At 46.8% G+C, this 19,859-nt stretch overlaps 1 protein-coding gene across 1 annotated transcript in view; it reads right to left on the minus strand.

Moving 5' to 3' along the window:
* LOC119933461 (solute carrier family 23 member 1-like) overlaps positions 1-19,859 on the minus strand; it is a 52,329-nt gene that overhangs the window by 17,665 nt on the left and 14,805 nt on the right. The window contains 5 exon segments of the mRNA XM_038752991.1: positions 1,827-1,947; positions 6,096-6,277; positions 11,090-11,249; positions 13,814-13,971; positions 17,142-17,282. Of these exon segments, the coding sequence (XP_038608919.1) occupies positions 1,827-1,947; positions 6,096-6,277; positions 11,090-11,249; positions 13,814-13,971; positions 17,142-17,282 (762 nt within the window).

Below are 19,859 nucleotides of genomic sequence, written 5' to 3' on the forward strand. Positions count from 1 at the left end.
ACAGTGGGCTCACAGTCTAAAAGAGTGGGCTCACAGTCTATATTTGTTAAGTGCTTACTGTGTGCCAAGCGCTGGTGCGTTCATTCACTCAATCATATTTATTGAGCGCTTACTGTCTGCAGAGCACTGTACTAAGCGCTTGATGCGGACACATGATCATCAGGTCCCCATATGAGGACTACCATCACAGTCCAGGTAGGAAGGAGAACAGGTATCAGATCCCCATTTGGCAGAGAAATGAAGTGACTTGCCCAAGGTCACCCAGCAGACAGGAGGCGGATTCGGGATTAGAACCCAGGTCCTCTGACCCCGGGCCTGTGTTCTTTCCACTAGGCCACACTGCTTCTCAGGTCTCTCCCCAGTCTTTCTGAAATCCCCAGTTCATTCATTCATTCATTCATTCATTCATTCATTCAATCGTATTTATTGAGTGCTTACTGTGTGCGGAGCACTGTACTAAGCGCTTGGGAAGTCCAAGTTGGCAACATATAGAGACGGTCCCTACCCAACAGTGGGCTCAAAGTCTAGAAGGGGGAAACAGAGAACAAAACATATTGACAGAATAAAATAAATAGAATAAATATGTACAAGCAAAATAAATCAATAGAGTAATAAATACATACAAACACATATGCATGCCACTTCTCTGCTGCTTCTTCCTCTCCCCCTTGTCCCCCTCCCCATCCCCCCCGCCTTACCTCCTTCCCTTCCCCACAGCACCTGTATATATGTATATATGTTTGTACATATTTATTACTCTATTTATTTATTTATTTTGCTTGTACATATTATATTCTATTTATTTTATTTTGTTAATATGTTTGGTTTTGTTCTCTGTCTCCCCCTTCTAGACTGTGAGCCCACTGTTGGGTAGGGACCGTCTCTACATGTTGCCAACTTGGACTTCCCAAGTACAGCACTCTGCACACAGTAAGCGCTCAATAAATACGATTGATTGATATACAGGCGCATATATGGGAAGTGTGCTAGTTTGGTGGATTTGAGTTGTCATTATCAATCGTATTTATTGAGCACTTACTAAGTGCAGAGCACTGTACTCTGAGAGTTGTAGAGTTGTCAGTTCTGTTCTACTGTACTCTCCCAAGCCCTTAACCTAACTTTCACCCAAGTCTAACCCTAATTAGTAATTAGTAAGCAGTCAATAAATCCCATTGACTGATTGATAATCGGGTCTCACATGGGGTCCCTAGTCTACGTAGGCGGGTGAACGGATGTGAATCCCCCTCTTGCTAAAGAGGAAATCCCCCGGTTCTTTGTGCAGACCGGATCCCGGGATGGTGAGGGGGCCCTGTTAATATTCCCGAGCTCCGTCAGCTCCTCGGGAAATCCAGCGGACGAGGTTCTAGGGAATCTCCAATCCCAATCTCCAATCCCAATCTCCAATCCCAGCTCCACCACAAGTCTGCCGTGTGACCTTGGGCAAGTCACTTAACTTCTCTGAGCCTCAGTTCCCTTATCTGTAAAAATGGGGATTAAGACTGTGAGCCCCCACGGGGGACAACTTGATCACATTGTATCCCCCCCAGCGCTTAGAACAGTGCTTTGCACATAGTAAGCGCTTAACAAATGCCATCATTATTATTATTATTATTATCCTCGCCTAGAGTTTCGCTCTCAGAGCCTACCCTTCAGTCAACCAACCCACTGGCCCACGTCCTTTCCCCCGGCGATGGAGGCGGGTGGCAGCGGTGGCAATAATCGCAGCAGCGTAACCTGTGGACCGGGCAACGGTGGCTGTCATCTGCCCGGTCGCTGCCACCGTCCCCAGGAGAGGCTGGCTCGGGGCACCACGGGCCCCGGCTTACGGGGAAGATCTGGAAGAGGTAGATCCTGGCCACGTGGCACTTCTTGGATCGGCTGTAAGCCGGAGTGGGCACTGGGATGTTTTTCAGGTATTGGGAAAACAGCACGATGAGAAAGATGGTCCTAGCAGGGGAAGGAACCACAGGAGAGCTAGTCAAGCGATCAATCCCGCCATCGAATGCATTTCGTTATTCATTTATTTGTCCATTCGTCGTATCTGTTAAGCACTTTGTTCCAGGCACCGTACTAAACAGTGGGAGGCGGGGAATGTGTCTTTTATAGTCTTATATTGTGCTCTCCCAAGCTCTTAGGACAGTGCTCTGCACGCGGTAATAATAATAATAATGGGATTTGTAGAAGCAGCGTGGCTCAATGGAAAGAGCTTGGGCTTTGGAGTCGGAGGTCATGGGTTCAAATCCTTGCTCTGCCAATTGCCAGCTGTGTGACTTTGGGCAAGTCACTTCACTTCTCGGTGCCTCAGTTCCCTCGTCTGCAAAATGGGGATTAAGACTGTGAGCCCCCCTGGGACAACTTGATCACCTTGTAACCTCCCCAGCGCTTAGAACAGGGCTTTGCAAATAGTAAGTGCTTAATAAATGCTATCATTATTATTATTATTATGAAGCGCTATGTGCAAAGCACTGTTCTAAGCACTGGGGAGGATACAAGGTGATCAGGGTGTCCCACGCAGGGCTCACAGTCTTAATCCCTATTTTACAGATGAGGTAACTGACGCACAGCAAAGCACTGTTCTAAGCACTGGGGAGGATACAAGGTGATCAGGTTGTCCCGCGTGGGGCTCACAGTCTTAATCCCCATTTTACAGATGAGGTCACTGAGGCACAGAGAAGTTAAGTGACTTGCCCAAAGTCACACAGCTGACAATTGGTGGAGCCGGGGTTTGAACCCATGACCTCTGACTCCCAAGCCTGGGCTCTTCCCACTGAGCCACACTGCTTCTCATAGCCCTCAATAAATATAATCCGGCACTTAGAACAGTGCCCAGCGCTTAGAACAGTGCTGTGCACATAGTAAGCACTTAACAAATGCCATTATTATTATTATTATTATTATTATTATTATTATTATTATTATCATTATAATTGACGGACTGACTGACAAGATTATCAGGTTAGACCCAGTCCATATCCCACATGGGGCTCACAGTCTCTCCCTGCCCATAAAGAGCTTACAGTCTAGAGGGGGAGACAGATATTAATATGAATACATACTTTATAATATATCATTTAAAGATATATACAGTTAGACACAGTCTGTATCCCACATGGGGCTCACAGTCTCTCCCTGCCCCTAAAGAGCTTACAGTCTAGAGGGGGAGACAGATATTAACATGAATACATAATTTATAATATATCATTTAAAGATATGTACAGTTAGACACAGTCCGTATCCCACATGGGGCTCACAGTCTCTCCCTGCCCATAAAGAGCTTACAGTCTAGAGGGGGAGACAGATATTAATATGAATACATAATTTATAATATATCATTTAAAGATATGTACATTAAGTGCTGTGAGTTTGGGGGTGGAGTGAATGTCACATGTCCAAAGGTCACAGATCCAAGTGCAGAGATGACACAGAAGGGAGAATGAGACGGGGAAAAGAGGGCTTAAGCCCGGAAGGCCTCTAGGAAGAGTTGTGACCTTCATAATGCTTTGAAGGTGGAGAGAGTGGTGGTCTGGTGTACATGGCAGTGTGGCTCAGTGGAAAGAGCACAGGCTTGGGAGTCAGAGGTCATGGCTTCTAATCCCTGCTCCCCCACTTATCGGCTGTGTGTCTTTGATCAAGTCACTTCACTTCTCTGTGCCTCAGTTCCCTCATCTGTAAAATGGGGATTAAGACTGGGAGCCCCCCGTGGGACAACCTGATCACCTTGTCACCTCCCCAGAGCTTAGAACAGTGCTTTGCACATAGTAAGCGCTTAATAAATGCCATCATTATTATTAACTTCTCCGTGCCTCAGTTCCCTCATCTGTCAAATGGGGATTAAGATGGTGAGCCTCCCGTGGGACAACCTGATCACCTTGTAACCTCCCCAGAGCTTAGAACAGTGCTTTGCACATATTAAATGCTTAATAAATGCCATTATTATTATTAACTTCTCTATACCTCAGTTCCCTCATCTGTAAAATGGGGATTAAGATTGTGAGCCCCACGTGGGACAACCTGATCACCTTGTAACCTCCCCAGAGCTTAGAACAGTGCTTTGCACATAGTAAGCGCTTAATAAATGCCATCATTATTATTATTAACTTCTCCATACCTCAGTTCCCTCATCTGTAAAACGGGGATTAAGATTGTGAGCCCCACGTGGGACAACCTGATCACCTTGTATAACCCCCAGCACTTAGTGCTTTGCACATAGTAAGTGCTGAACAAATACCATTATTATTATATGGACGGGGAGGGAGTTCCAGGCTAGTGGGATGATTTGGGAAAAGGGTCAGCAATGAGCTAGGCAGGATCTGGGCACAGCCAGTAAGACGGTGCTGAAGGAGAAGAGTTTGTGGGCTGGAGTAGGAGATGAGTGAAGTGAAGTAGGTTGGGGAGAGCTGGTTGAGTGTTTTAATAATAATAATAATAATAATAATAATAATAATAATGATAATAATAATAATAATAATAATGGCATTTATTAAGCACTTACTATGTGTAAGACAGTGCTGAAGGAGAAGAGTTTGTGGGCTGTAGTAGGAGATGAGTGAAGTGAAGTAGGATGGGGCGAGCTGGTTGAGTGTTTTAATAATAATAATAATAACGATGGCATTTATTAAGCACTTACTATGTGTAAGACAGTGCTGAAGGAGAAGAGTTTGTGGGCTGGAGTAGGAGATGAGTGAAGTAGAACGGGGCGAGCTGGTTGAGTGTTTTAATAATAATAATGATAATGATGGCATTTATTAAGCGCTTACTATGTGTAAGACGGTGCTGAAGGAGAAGAGTTTGTGGGCTGGAGTAGGAGATGAGTGAAGTGAAGTAGGATGGGGCGAGCTGGTTGAGTGTTTTAATAATAATAATAATAATAATGAAAATGATGGCATTTATTAAGCGCTTACTATGTGTAAGATGGTCCTGAAGAAGAAGAGTTTGTGGGCTGGAGTAAGAGATGAGTGAGAAGCAGCGTGGCTCAATGGAAAAAGCACAGACTTTGGAGCCAGTGGTCATGGGTTCAAATCCTGGCTCCGCCAATTGCCAGCTGTGTGACCTTGGGCAAGTCACTTAACTTCTCTGTGCCTCAGTTATCTCATCTGTAAAATGGGGATTGACTGTGAGCCCCCCGTGGGGCAACCTGATCATCTTGTATCCCCCCAGCTCTTAGAACAGTGCTTTGCACATAGTAAGCACTTGATAAATACCATTATTATGATTATTATTATTATTAAGTAGGATGGGGCAAGCTGATTGTTTTAATAATAATAATAATAATGGCATTTATTAAGCGCTTACTATGTGTAAGACGGTGCTGAAGGAGAAGAGTTTGTGGGCTGGAGTAGGAGATGAGTGAAGTGAAGTAGGATGGGTTGAGCTGGCTGAGTGTTTTAATAATAATAATAATAATGATAATGATGGCATTTATTAAGCACTTACTATCATCATCAATCGTATTTATTGAGCGCTTACTGTGTGCAGAGCACTAAGCGCTTGGGAAGTACAAATTGGCAACATATAGAGGCAGTCCCTACCCAACAGTGGGCTCACAGTCTAAAAGACTTACTATGTGTAAGACGGTGCTGAAGGAGAAGAGTTTGTGGGCTGGAGTAGGAGATGAGTGAAGTGAAGTAGGATGGGTTGAGCTGGCTGAGTGTTTTAATAATAATAATAATGATGGCACTTATTAAGCACTTACTATGTGCAAAGCACCGTTCTAAACAGTGGGGAGGTTACAAGCTGATCAGGTTGTCCCACAGGAGGCTCACAGTCTTCATCCCCATTTTACAGATGAGGTAACCGAGGCCCAGAGAAGTGAAGTAATAATAATAATGGCATTTATTAAGCGCTTACTATGTGCTGTTCTAAGCGCTGGGGAGGTTACAAGGTGAAGCGCCTTGCCCAAAGTCACCCAGCTGACAATTGGCGGAGCTGGGATTCGAAGCCGTGACCTCTGCCTCCCAAGCGCGTGCTCTTTCTACCGAGCCACGCTGCTTCGCTGCTCCTAAGTAGGGTTGACAGGTGACAGAACGGACCGTCGGGCCACCACCAAGAGCTCCCCCCGCCCCGGCTCCCGCCCCCCGCGACAAGGCTGGACTCACAGAGCAGAGATCCCCCAGTGGATCCCCGCGTCGGTCCCTGCCGAGTCGAAGAGAGGCAGGGCCACCAGGGAGATGGTCGGGGCGATGGTCAGGGGGCCGATGAACCGGACCAGGAAGCCGATGAGACCGGAGAAGCCCACCAAGATCTGGACGCACGAAGCCACCATGATGGCACCCTGTAGCTGGGGGAGGCGGAGGGGCCGGGGATGACCATCAACGCGGTAGCAAGGCAGCATCGAGGCCTACAGGCTGGAGCACAGGCCTGGCAGCCAGAGGGACCTGGGTTCGAATCCCGGCTCCGCCACTTGCTTCCTGTGTGACCTTGCGTAGCTCTGTGCCTCAGTTTCCTCCCCCTTCTAGACTGTGAGCCCGTTTCTGGGTAGGGACCGTCTCTATACGTTGCCGACTTGTACTTCCCAAGTGCTTAGTACAGTGCTCTGCTCACAGTAAGCGCTCGATGAATACGATTGAATGAATGACTTTCCAAGCGCTTAGTACAGTGCTCTGCACACAGTAAGCGCTCGATGAATACGATTGAATGAATGACTTTCCAAGCGCTTAGTACAGTGCTCTGCACACAGTAAGCGCTCAATGAATACGATTGAATGAATGACTTTCCAAGCGCTTAGTACAGTGCTCTGCACACAGTAAGCGCTCAATGAATACGATTGAATGAATGACTTTCCAAGTGCTTAGTACAGTGCTCTGTTCACAGTAAGCGCTCAATGAATACGATTGAATGAATGACTTTCCAAGCGCTTAGTACAGTGCTCTGCACACAGTAAGCGCTCAATGAATACGATTGAATGAATGACTTTCCAAGTGCTTAGTACAGTGCTCTGCACACAGTAAGCGCTCAATGAATACAATTGAATGAATGACTTTCCAAATGCTTAGTACAATGCTCTGCACACAGTAAGCGCTCAATGAATACGATTGAATGAATGACTTTCCAAGCGCTTAGTACAGTGCTCTGCTCACAGTAAGCGCTCAGTGAATACGATTGAATGAATGACTTTCCAAGCGCTTAGTACAGTGCTCTGCACACAGTAAGCGCTCAATGAATACGATTGAATGAATGAATGTATGAATGGGTGTAAAATGGGGATTTATTCATTCATTCATTCAATCGTATTTATTGAGCGCTTACAGTGCTCTGCACACAGTAAGCGCTCAATAAATACGATTGAATGAATGAATGTATGAATGGATGTAAAATGGGGATTTATTCATTCATTCATTCATTCAATCGTATTTATTGAGCGCTTACTGTGTGCAGAGCACTGTACTAAGCGCTTGGGAAGTACAAGTTAGCAACATAGAGAGACGGTCCCTACCCAACAGTGGGCTCACAATCTAGAAGGGGGAGACAGAGAACAAAACAAAACATATTGACAAAATAAAATAAATAGCTTGGGAGTCCCATGTGGGACAGGGACTGGGTCCAACCTGATTAGCTTGTATCTACCCCAGCACTTAGCACAGTGCCTGGCACATAGTAAGCGCTTAAAAAATACCACAAAAAAAAGTTGAATCTAGGAGCCTCCGGTTCTGACATCCAGCAGTTCAGACACCAGTCCCCTCAGCCCGAGGCCTTGAAAACTCGGTGCACACAACAGCTCCGTCCCTTCCTGGGGGTTCAGGAGTCTTCCCTACCCTGCACCCCACTTCCACTTTCCCCCCAGAGCCCAGCAGAAGCAGAATAATAATTGTTTGATTGTTTTATGGTGTTTGTTGAGCACTTACCATGTATCAAGCATATATATTTTATTTGTACATATTTATTCTATTTATTTATTTTGTTAATATGTTTTGTTCTCTGTCTCCCCCTTCTAGACTGTGAGCCCGCTGTTGGGTAGGGACTGGCTCTTTATGTTGCCAACTTGGACTTCCCAAGCACTTAGTACAGTGCTCTGCACAAAGTAAGCGCTCAGTAAATACGAATGATTGACTGATTGACTGATTGAGCGTCTATTTATTTTACTTGTACATATTTACTACTCTATTTTGTTAATGATGTGCATTTAGCTTCATTCTATTTGTTCTGATGACACCTGTCTACATGTTTTGTTTGGTTGTCTGTCTCCCCCTTCTAGACTGTGAGCCCGTTGTTGGGTAGGGACTGTCTCTAGATGTTGCCGACTTGTACTTCCCAAGCGCTTAGTACAGTGCTCTGCACACAGTAAGCGCTCAATAAATACGATCGATTGATTGATTGATTGATTGATTGAAGGCAGGGCCAAGTCCACCCGCCACCTGTTTTTCATCCCCGCCCTCTTCCTCGGGTGCTGTGGGACGGAGATGTCCTGTGCCTGAGGAGAACAGCAGCAAGCGGCCTCTCTCCTGGTGACTGACACCGGCTCCCCCGGCTTGTCTTGCAGAAGGGAGGGCAGGAGAGGCAGGGGGGTAGTGTGACCTGCACATCCTCTTGGTGGAGGGCCTGGTCTCTGGGTCTCATATCGGGGGTACTTTCTGAACAGGAAAGCCCCCTCCAATCAATCAATCAATCAATCGTATTTATTGAGTGCTTACTGTGTGCAGAGCACTGTACTAAGCGCTTGGGAAGTCCAAGTTGGCAACATATAGAGACGGTCCCTACCCAACATTGGGCTCACAGTCTAAAAGACCTTCTCTTCCTTCTCATAAATTCATTCATTCAATCGTATTCATTGATTCAATCATATTTATTGATTTATTGATTATTATCAAGCATATTTATTTATTTTATTTGTACATGTTTATTCTATTTATTTATTTTGTGAATATGTTTGGTTTTGTTCTCTGTCTCCCCCTTCTAGACTGTGAGCCCACTGTTGGGTAGGGACCGTCTCTTTATGTTGCCAACTTGTACTTCCCAAGCGCTTAGTACAGTGCTCTGCACACAGTAAGCGTTCAATAAATACAATTGATTGATTGATTGAGCGTCTATTTATTTTACTTGTACATATTTACTACTCTATTTTGTTAATGATGTGCATTTAGCTTCATTCTATTTGTTCTGATGACTTGACACCTGTCTACATGTTTTGTTTGGTTGTCTGTCTCCCCCTTCTAGACTGTGAGCCCGTTGTTGGGTAGGGGCCGTCTCTAGATGTTGCCAACTTGTATTTCCCAAGCGCTTATTCCAGTGCTCTGCACCCAGTAAGCACTCATTCATTCATTCATTCATTCAATCGTATTTATTGAGGGCTTACTGTGTGCAGAGCACTGGACTAAGCGCTTGGGAAGTACAAGTTGGCAACATATAGAGATGATCCCTACCCAACAATGGGCTCACAGTCTTCCTGAATCTACCAGCCCCTCAGTGAGTCAGCCCCAAGCCTCCCAGAAAGCCACCTCCCTGCCCATCTCTCCTGTGCCATCTGCATTCTGGAGCCAAATCCCAGAGGACCATCCAAAACAAGATAGAGGAAAAATCTCTTTAGGACAAGGACTTTTTTTTTAACAGTATTTGTTAAGCGCTTACTATGAGGCAGGCACTACACTAAGCACTGGGGTAGATATAAGATAACGAGGTTGGACATGGTCCCTGTCCCATTTACAGATGAGGTAACAGAGGCACAGAGAAATGAAGTGATTTGCCCAAGGTCACACAGCAGACAAGTGGCAGAGGTGGGATCAGAACCCAGTACTTGCGAATGGATCATCGGATCAGGGGAAGTTGAGGTATCAACTCCAGGGCCTTCCACCCCTCTGAGCCCACCCCACCTAAGTGCCAAGGAGAGACAAACCAGGGAACTCCTCTTCAAAGCCCTCTTTGGGAAGCTAGAAGATGACACACACAGAAGCATAGATAGATACATAATCAGATAGAAAGATAGCTACGTAGATATATACGTACATAGAGAGTCACATAGAAAGATAGATGCATAATAATAATTGTGACATTTGTTAAGCACTTATGGGCCAAGCCCCGAAGTAGATACAAGATCATTAGGTCAGTTACACTTCCCGCCCTTCAATGGACTCACAGTTTAGTTACATAGATAGATAAAAAGAGAGGGAGTGAGGGAGACAGAAAGAGAGAGAGAGAGAGAAGGAAAGAGAAAGACAGAGAAAGAGGAAAAGAGGGGGAAAGGGAGGGGGGAGAGAGAGGGACAAGGAGAGAGAGGGAAAGGAAAAAAGAGGGAAAGAGAGAATGGCAAAGAGAGGGGCAGAGAGGGGAAAGGGAGAGAGGAGAAAGGGAGAGAGGAGGAGAGGGTGAAAGGGGGAGAGGGAGAAAGGGGGAGAGGGAGAGAGGATGGAGAGGGAGAAAGGGGGAGAGGGAGAAAGGGGAAGAGGGAGAGGGACAAAGGGGAAGAGGGAGAGGGAGAAAGGGGAAGAGGGAGAGAGGATGGAGAGGGAGAAAGGGGGAGAGGGAGAGAGGATGGAGAGGGAGAAAGGGGGAGAGGGAGAAAGGGGAAGCGAGAGAGAGGATGGAGAGGGAGAAAGGGGGAGAGGGAGAAAGGAGAAGAGGGAGAGAGGATGGAGAGGGAAGGGAAGAGGAAAGGGGAGAAAGGGAAAGAAAATCAGAGAGAGAAAGAGGAAGAAAGAAGGAAAGAGAAAGGAAAAGGAAGAAAGGGGAAGGGTAAGAGAAAGTCACAGGGAAGAGAGGAAAAAGGAGAGAGATTAAAAAGGAAAGAGGGAAAGGGAGAGAGAGGAAAAGCAGGAGAGAGAAGGAAAGAGAAGAAAAGAGACAGAGAAAGTGAGAGAGAGAAGTAGAGATCCTTCCATGGCTCTGGTTCTGTGACTTTCATGGCTCTCTGTGTCTTGATTTCTGTAGAAACAAGTTAGGACGGAAACCATCTCCTCCTGCACCACTATCTGGGGCCAGGAGGAAAGCCACGAGATTCCGTCTGGTTGGGCAGCTTCTCCATGATCCCCGAGAGTGGTGAGTGGGATTAGAAACGGCCTTGGATTCATCCCCTCCCTCGCCCCCCACCTCCAGCATCACCCCTGCCTCGTCTACCACTCCCTCGGCCCCGCAGCCTCTGCCCCCGGCAGAGGGAAATCACCTCTCTGATCCGCTTCTGCCATTCTTCCGTAAATTCCGGGGAGCTGGCGTTCACCAGGGTGGCGTTGAGCGTCCAGTCAGGGCACTTCCAGGCCGGGAGGGAGAGCATGGCCAGAGAAGGGGCCACAAACGCAAACGTCCCTCCCTGGAGGATGGGCAACCTGAGAAGACCAGGCCAGGATTTGGCTCACGTGTGCGCAATGAATTACGGTGGACAACCCCATCTGACGATATCGATGCGATCGATCGATCGATTGATCTACCAACTCTATTTTACTCTCCAAAAGGCTTAGTCCTCCTCCCCATCCCCCCTGCCCTACCTTCTTCCCCTCTCCACAGCACCTGTATATATGTTTGTACAGATTTATTACTCTATTTATTTTACTTGGACATATTTACTGTTCTATTTATTTGGTTAATGATGTGCATCTAGCTTTGTTTCTATTTATTCTGATGAGTTGACACCTGTCCACATGTTTTGTTTTGTTGTCTGTCTCCCCCTTCTAGACTGTGAGCTCGTTGTTGGGTAGGGACCGTCTCTATATGTGGCCAACTTGTTCCCAAGCGCTTAGTACAGTGCTCTGCACACAGTAAGTGCTCAATAAATACGATTGATTGATTGATTGTACAAACTGCTTGGGAGAGTACAATATAACAATATAACAGACAATGGTTTCTGGTCATCTTGAGAAGCAGGGTGACTTAGTGGATAGAGCTCTGGGCGTCAGAAGGACCTGGGTTCTAATTCCAGCTCCACCACACATCTGCTGTGTGACCTTGGGCAAGTCGCTTCACTTCTCTGGGCCTCAGTGTCCTCATCTGTAAAATGGGGATGAAGAGTTTGAGCCCATGTGGGACAGGGACTGTGTCCAACCTGATTAACCTGTATCTACCCCAGCGCTCTGAACAGTAAGTGTTTAATAATAATAATAATAATGATGGCATTTATTATGCGCTTACTATGTGCAAAGCACTGTTCTAAGCGCTGGGGAGGTTAACAAGGTGATCAGGTTGTTCCACGGGGGGCTCACAGTCTTAATCCCTATTTTTCAGATGAGGTAACTGAGGCACAGAGAAGTTAAATGACTTGCCCAAAGTCACACAGCTGACAATTGGCAGAGCTGGGATTTGAACCCATGAGCTCTGATTCCAAAGCCCGGGCTCTTTCCTCTGAGCCACGCTGCTTCTCGTTTAACAAGTACCCTAATTATCATTATGACTTCTTGAGCGCCTAGTGTGAGCAGTGCACTGTACTGAACGTTTGGGAGAGCACCACAGAAGGTCAAGAGCCGTTCCCTGCCCATGGGGAGCTCGATGCTTGATTAGACCCCTCCAGGGATGGCAACCATCAGGTCGGCAGTGGGGTACCCTTCAGCCTCCAGGCCCAGAACCCAGGAGCTTATTGTGTCCCGACTCGCCCCACTGAGGCAGGGACACCTATCTCTGTGCAAAACCCCAGTTGGGGGGTGGTGGGGGGCAAGAGATGGAGAGACCCGGAGGGAGACAGTGAAGCCAAAGCCATAGGGAAGCAGTGTCGCCTAGAGAATAAAGTCCGGGCCCGGGAATTAGAGGTCTTGTCTTATCATCATCATCATCATCATCAATCATATTTATTGAGCGCTTACTATGTGCAGAGTACTGTACTAAGCGCTTGGGAAGTACAAATTGGCAACATATAGAGACAGTCCCTACCCAACAGTGGGCTCACAGTCTAAACGGGGGAGACAGAGAACAAAACCAAACATACTAACAAAATAAAATGCCTTCTAGACTGTGAGCCCGCTGTTGGGTAGGGACCGTCTCTATATGTTACCAACTTCTACTTCCCAAGCGCTTAGTACAGTGCTCTGCACACAGTAAGGGCTCAATAAATACAATTGAATGAATGAAATGCCTTTGAGTCATCTCCCACCCATAGCGACGCCATGGACACCTGTACCTGCACCCGCACCTGTATATATGTTTGTACATATTTATTACTCTATTTATTTATGTATTTATTTTGCTTGTACTTATCTATTCTATTTATTTTATTTTGTTAGTATGTTTGGTTTTGTTCTCTGTCTCCCCCTTTTAGACTGCGAGCCCACTGTTGGGTAGGGACTGTCTCTAGATGTTGCCAACTTGTACTTCCCAAGCGCTTAGTACAGTGCTCTGCACCCAGTAAGCGCTCAATAAATACGATTGAATGAATAATAATAATTGGCGCTTACTATGTGCAAAGCCCTGTTCTAAGCGCTGGGGAGGTTACAAGGTGATCAGGTTGTCCCACGGGGGGCTCACAGGCTTCATCCCCATTTTACAGATGAGGTAACGGAGGCCCAGAGAAGTGAAGTGACCTGCCCAAAGTCACCCAGCTGACAACTGGCGGAGCCGGGATCTGAACCCATGACCTCTGACTCCAAAGCCCGGGCTCTTTCCACTGAGACACGTTGCTTCTCAATGACCTTGGAGTAGAGGCGGGGGGAGTGAGAGGACCTGGGTTCTACTCCTGGCTCTGCCCCTTGCCTGCTGTGTGACCTTGGGCCGGTCACTTCACTTCTCTAGGCCTCGGTTTCCTCAACTGCAAAATGGGGATTCACTCCCTCTCCTCCCTCCTGCTTAGACGGCGAGCCCCACGTGGGACAGGGACAGTGTCCGACCCGATTAACTCGTCTCCGCCCCAGTGCTCGACACGTAGTAAGCGCTTCGCTAATACCTTAAAAAAAAGGCAAGGCCCACCTACCTGACGCCTAGGAACACCTGCAGGAGGGTGCAGATGCCGGAGACGAAGAAAATGGTGCTGATGAGGTGGCTCTGTGTCAGGGGGTCATGCTGCAAGCACAGGTCCTTGGAGAGGATGAGGGGCACTGCCACCAGTCCGCCCAGCGCCGTCAGGTAATGCTGCGGACACAGGAGAGACCCTGGCATGGCCCGGCTGCCGGAGCTGCGGCACGATCTTTGGGTTAAGCACCGTCCGCCTGTCCATCCCTGAACCCAGCGCTTGGACGGACACGACCCGATCAATCTCGACACGGTCCCTGACCGGTGCTTAACAAATACAATAATAAAAAAAAGGAGCACTCCCGTTCCCTCTCACCTTCTCTTGGCTGCTCACTTAGTGAGCCCACTGTTGGGTAGGGACCGTCTCTATATGTTGCCAACTTGTACTTCCCAAGCGCTTAGTACAGTGCTCTGCACACAGTAAGCGCTCAATAAATACGATTGGTTGATTGAAAGCAATACCTTTGGGCCCTTTACTCCCATGTCCCATGCAAGGATAATAATAACAATAATAATGACGGCTTTTATTCATTCATTCATTCAATCGGATTTATTGAGAGCTTACTGTGTGCAGAGCACTGGACTAAGCGCTTGGGAAGTACAAGTTGGCAACATATAGAGATGGTCCCTACCCAACAGTGGGCTCACAGTCTAGAAAGTGCTTACTATGTGCAAAGCACTGTTCTAAGTGCTGGGGAGGTTACAAGGTGATGAGGTGGTCCCACGGGGGGCTCACAGTCTTCATCCTCGTTTTACAGATGAGGGAACTGAGGCCCAGAGAATATAATAATAATAATAATAGTAATAATAATAATAATGGATTTATTAAGCTCTTACTATGTGCAAAGCACTGTTCTAAGCGCTGGGGAGGTTATAAGGTGATCGGGTTGTCCCACGGGGGGCTCACAGTCTTCATCCCCATTTTACAGGTGAGGGAACTGGGGCCCAGAGAATATAATAATAATAATAATAATGGATTTATTAAGCGCTTACTATGTGCAAAGCACTGTTCTAAGCTCTGGGGAGGTTACAAGGTGATCAGGTTGTCCCATGGGGAGCTCACAGTCTTAATCCCCATTTTATAGATGAGGGAACTGAGGCCCAGAGAATATAATAATAATAATAATAATAATAATAACAGTGGATCTATTAAGCGCTTACTATGTGCAAAGCACTGTTCTAAGCTCTGGGGAGGTTACAAGGTGATCAGGTTGTCCCACGGGGAGCTGACAGTCTTAATCCCCATTTTACAGATGAGGGAACTGAGGCCCAGAGAAGTGAAGTGACATGCCCAAAGTCACACAGCTGAAAATTGGCGAAGCCGGCATTTGAACCCATGACCTCTGACTCCCAAGCCCGGGCTCTTTCCACTGAGCCATGCTGCTTCTCTAAGTACAGTGCTTAGTACGGTGCCTGGAACATTTAAGGGCTTAACAAATACAATAATAAAAAAAGGAGCACTCGCGTTCCCTCTCACCTTCTCTTGGATGCTTGCTTAGTCCTTGGTGTTGAAAACTATATATTTGTGCCCTTTACTCCCATGTCCCAAGCAAGGATAATAATAACAACAATGATGGCATTTATTAAGCGCTTACTATGTGCAAAGCACTGTTCTAAGCGCTGGGGAGGTTACAAGGTGATCGGGTTGTCCCACGCGGGGCTCACAGTCTTCATCCCCGTTTTCCAGATGAGGGAACTGAGGCCCAGAGAAGTGAAGTGACTTGCCCAAAGTCACCCAGCTGACAATTGGCGGAGCCGGGATTTGAACCCATGACCTCCGACTCCAAAGCCCGGGCTCTTTCCACTGAGCCACGCTGGATCAGCTTCCTCCAGACGGAAGGGCCCCAGAGGTTGGGGATTCACGCCAGCACAAGGCTCAAACCACTAGTAGAAACTGGGGAAAGTTAATTGATTCTGGGAGTCCATGTCAAGCGATAAGCGATAAGGGAGTGTTTATTACATGTTATCTGGATTGCTCAGAGCTCACGTCAACTTCCCAGATAGCCCGGGACAGGTGGTTCCATTTCCCAGAAGGGACAAGAAAGCACCCCCTGACACCCACCCACCCTCCCACCGAGCCTCGGCCCGGGGGACACGAGCATCTGGTGGGAGCCAAACATATGTACATATGTTTGTACATATTTATTACTCTATTTATTTATTTATTTTACCTGTACATATCTATTCTATTTATTTTCTTTTGTTAGTATGTTTGGTTTTGTTCTCTGTCTCCCCCTTTTAGACTGTGAGCCCACTGTTGGGTAGGGACTGTCTCTATATGTTGCCAACCTGTATTTCCCAAGTGCATTGTACAGTGCTCTGCACACAGTAAGCGCTCAATAAATACGATTGATCGATTGATTGATTGAGAGGGTTGAGGGGCAGGGAGCTTTATTTATTTTACTTGTACATATCTATTCTATTTATTTTATTTTGTTAGTATGTTCGGTTGTGTTCTCTGTCTCCCCCTTTTAGACTGTGAGCCCACTGTTAGGTAGGGACTGTCTCTAGATGTTGCCAACTTGTACTTCCCAAGCGCTTAGTACAGTGTTCTGCACACAGTAAGCGCTCAATAAATATGATTGATTGATTGATTGATTGATTGAGAGGGTTGAGGGGCAGGGAGTTTTATTTATTTATTTATTTTGCTTGTACATATCTATTCTATTTATTTTATTTTGTTAGTATGTTTGGTTGTGTTCTCTGTCTCCCCCTTTTAGACTGTGAGCCCACTGTTGGGTAGGGACTGTCTCTAGATGTTGCCAACTTGTACTTCCCAAGCGCTTAGTACAGTGCTCTGCACACAGTAAGCGCTCAATAAATACACTTGATGATGATGATGATGATGATGAGTGTCTCTCCTCTGACCCCTCCTCCCCCTTCAACCCTCCCTCAGAATGAACCCTGGCTCCAGACGTGCAGGCAGAGAGGTTTTCTACCAGAATCCTGCTAATGGTAAAGATAGGTCTAAGCGGCAGATAAAATATCAGCGGCAACCAGTGCTTGCCAAGCTTTCGACTGGTGCCAGGCCGAGAGGGGCCAAACTAAGGCCCTGGCGTAAAAGACTCTTAGATGGACTCCACGCGTCTGCCGTCAGCCCGAAATCCCTTCCGTCCCCTGAAAACTGGCTCCGGCCTCCAGTGGCCATCATCATCATCATCAGTCGTATTTATTGAGCGCTTACTGTGTGCAGAGCACTGTACTAAGCGCTTGGGAAGTACAAATTAGCAACACATAGAGACGGTCCCTACCCAACAGTGGGCTCACAGTCTAAAAAAGGCCAGCCTCACCTGAATGCCCAGAAAGATGCAGAGATACCAGGGCGGGGTATCCAGGACGGAGTAGGCCAGCTTGTTGTTACTGGGACCGGAAGATTGGCTGTTTCGCTCTGTTCCTTGGATTGCATCGGAGGGATCCAGCTTGGATTCCATCTGTGGAAATAGGATTATTATGGCTTTTATTGAGCGCTTACCCAGTGCCGAGCACTGTATTATTAATATGAGAAGCAGCATGGACTAATAATAATAATAATGACAGCATTTATTAAGCGCTTACTATATGCAAAGCACCGTTCTAAGTGCTGGGGAGGTTACAAGGTGATCAGGTTGTCCCACGGGAGGCTCACAGTCTTCATCCCCATTTTACAGATGAGGGAACTGAGGCGCAGAGAAGTGAAGTGACTTGCCCAAAGTCACACAGCTGACAATGGGAGAAGCTGGGATTTGAACCCATGAACTCTTGACTCCAAAGCCCGGGCTCTTTCCACTGAGCCACACTGCTTAGCGGGTAGAGCACAGGTCTTGGAGTCAGAAGGTCATGGGTTCTAATCCCAGCTCCAACACTTATCTGCTGTGTGACCTTGGGCAAGTCACAACTTCTCTGGGCCTCACTTAGCTTTATCTTTAAAAAATGGGGATGAAGACTGTGAGCCCAATGTGATACAAGGACTGTGTCCAACCTGATTAGCTTGTATCTACCTCAGTGCTTAGAACAGTGCTCAGAACATAGTAAGCACTTTATAAATACTATCATTATTATTATTATTATTAGTTAAGCGCTTACTGTGGGCCAAGCCCTGTACTAAGCACTGGGGTAAATTCCAGACAATCAGATCCCACGTGGGGTTCACAGTCAAATAAGAGGGAAAACAGGTATTAAAATCTGTGTAAAATGGACACAGTCCCCGCCCTACATAGGGCTCACAGTCTAGAAGGCTAATGGGGAAAGAGTGTAGGCACTGTATCCTCATTTCACAGATGGGGGAATTGAGGCTCAGAGAATCAATCAATCAATCAATCGTATTTATTGAGCGCTTACTGTGTGCAGAGAGAAGTGAAGTGATTTGCCCAAGGTCCAAGGATCAGAACCCAGGTCACCCTACTCCCAGGCCTGTGCTCTTTCAGGCTGCTTCTCCCAGCCCATCCTACAGACCTGTGGGACAAACCCAACCTCTGAATACTAATGATTATGGTAGTTGTTAAGCGCTTACTACGTGCCAAGCACTGTTCTAAGTGCTGGGGTAGATACAAGGTAATCAGGTTGTCCCACGTGGGGCTCACAGACTTAATCTCCATTTTACAGGTGAGGTAACTCAGGCACAGAGAAGTGAAGTCACATGCCCAAAGTCACACAGCTGACAAGTGGCGGAGCCGGGATTAGAAGACTCCCAAACCTGTGCTCTTTCCACTAAGCCACGCTGCTTCTTACCACTGGCTGTGTGCTCTATCAATCAGTCGATCAATCAGTGGCATTTATTGAGCGCTTACCGGGTGCAGAACGCTATACTAAATGTTTGGGAGAGTACGGTATAGCAAGAGTTGGTAGACACGTTCCCTGCCCACAACGAGCTTACAGCCTAGAGTGGGAGTCAGGCACACAGTGAAAAGTGATGATGACATCAACTTCATTTTGCCAAAGTGTTCTCAGTTTGCCCCAACCTAAAGCATTTTTAGAACGCCCCCTCATTTTCCCCAAACCTTTTGCGTTCCCCTCCCAGAGTGTTTCTAGCCTTCTCCACCCTCCTTTGCCCCGTAATAATTATAATGATAATAATAATAAATGGTATTTGTTAAGTGCCTACTATGTGTCAAAAGCTGTTCTAAGCGCTGGTGTAGATTTAGACTGTGAGCCCACTGTTGGGTAGGGACTGTCTCTATATGTTGCCAAATTGTACTTCCCAAGCTCTTAGTACAGTGCTCTGCACACAGTAAGCGCTCAATAAATACGATTGACGATGATGATGAAAAGCTAATCAAGTTAGACACTTCCCTGTGCGACATGGGGCTCACAGTCTTAATCCCCATTATACAGATGAGGTAACTAAGGTACAGAGAAGAGAAGTGACTTGCCCAAAGTCACACAGCAGCAGATAAGTGGAAAAACCAGGATTAGAACCCAGGTCCTTCTGACTCCTGGGCCTTGGCTCTATTCACTAGGCCGCACTGCTTCTCTGACACTGCGTTCCCCTCCCAGGTCCCTGTGAACACGGAATTGATATACCTCGCCAGCTGAAAGCGGGTGGAATGAAAATACCGGACCTAATGATCAATCCATCAATCAGTGGTATTTATTGAGCTTTGACTGTGTGCAGAACATTGCACTTGAGAAGCAGTGTGGCTCGGTGGAAAAAGCCCGGGCTTTGGAGTCAGAGATCATGGGTTTAAACCCTGGCTCCGCCACTTAGCCGTGTGACTTTGGGCAAGTCACTTAACTTCTCTGGGCCTCAGTGACCTCATCTGTAAAACGGGGATGAAGACTGTGAGCCCCCCGTGGGACAAACTGATCACCTTGTAACTTCCGCAGCGCTTAGAACAGTGCTTTGCACATAGTAAGCGCTTAATAATGCCATCATCACTATTATAATTACTACTAGGTGCTTGGGAGAGTACAATACAACAGAGTTGGTAGGCACACAATGAGCTTACAGTCTAAAGGAGGAGACAGACATTAGAGTAGCTGAAAAAACTGAAAAAAAAATCCAAAAACCCAACGACAAGACACCCTATTCA

The sequence above is a fragment of the Tachyglossus aculeatus genome, chromosome 10, assembly GCF_015852505.1.
Source record: "Tachyglossus aculeatus isolate mTacAcu1 chromosome 10, mTacAcu1.pri, whole genome shotgun sequence".
Classification (NCBI taxonomy): domain Eukaryota; kingdom Metazoa; phylum Chordata; class Mammalia; order Monotremata; family Tachyglossidae; genus Tachyglossus; species Tachyglossus aculeatus.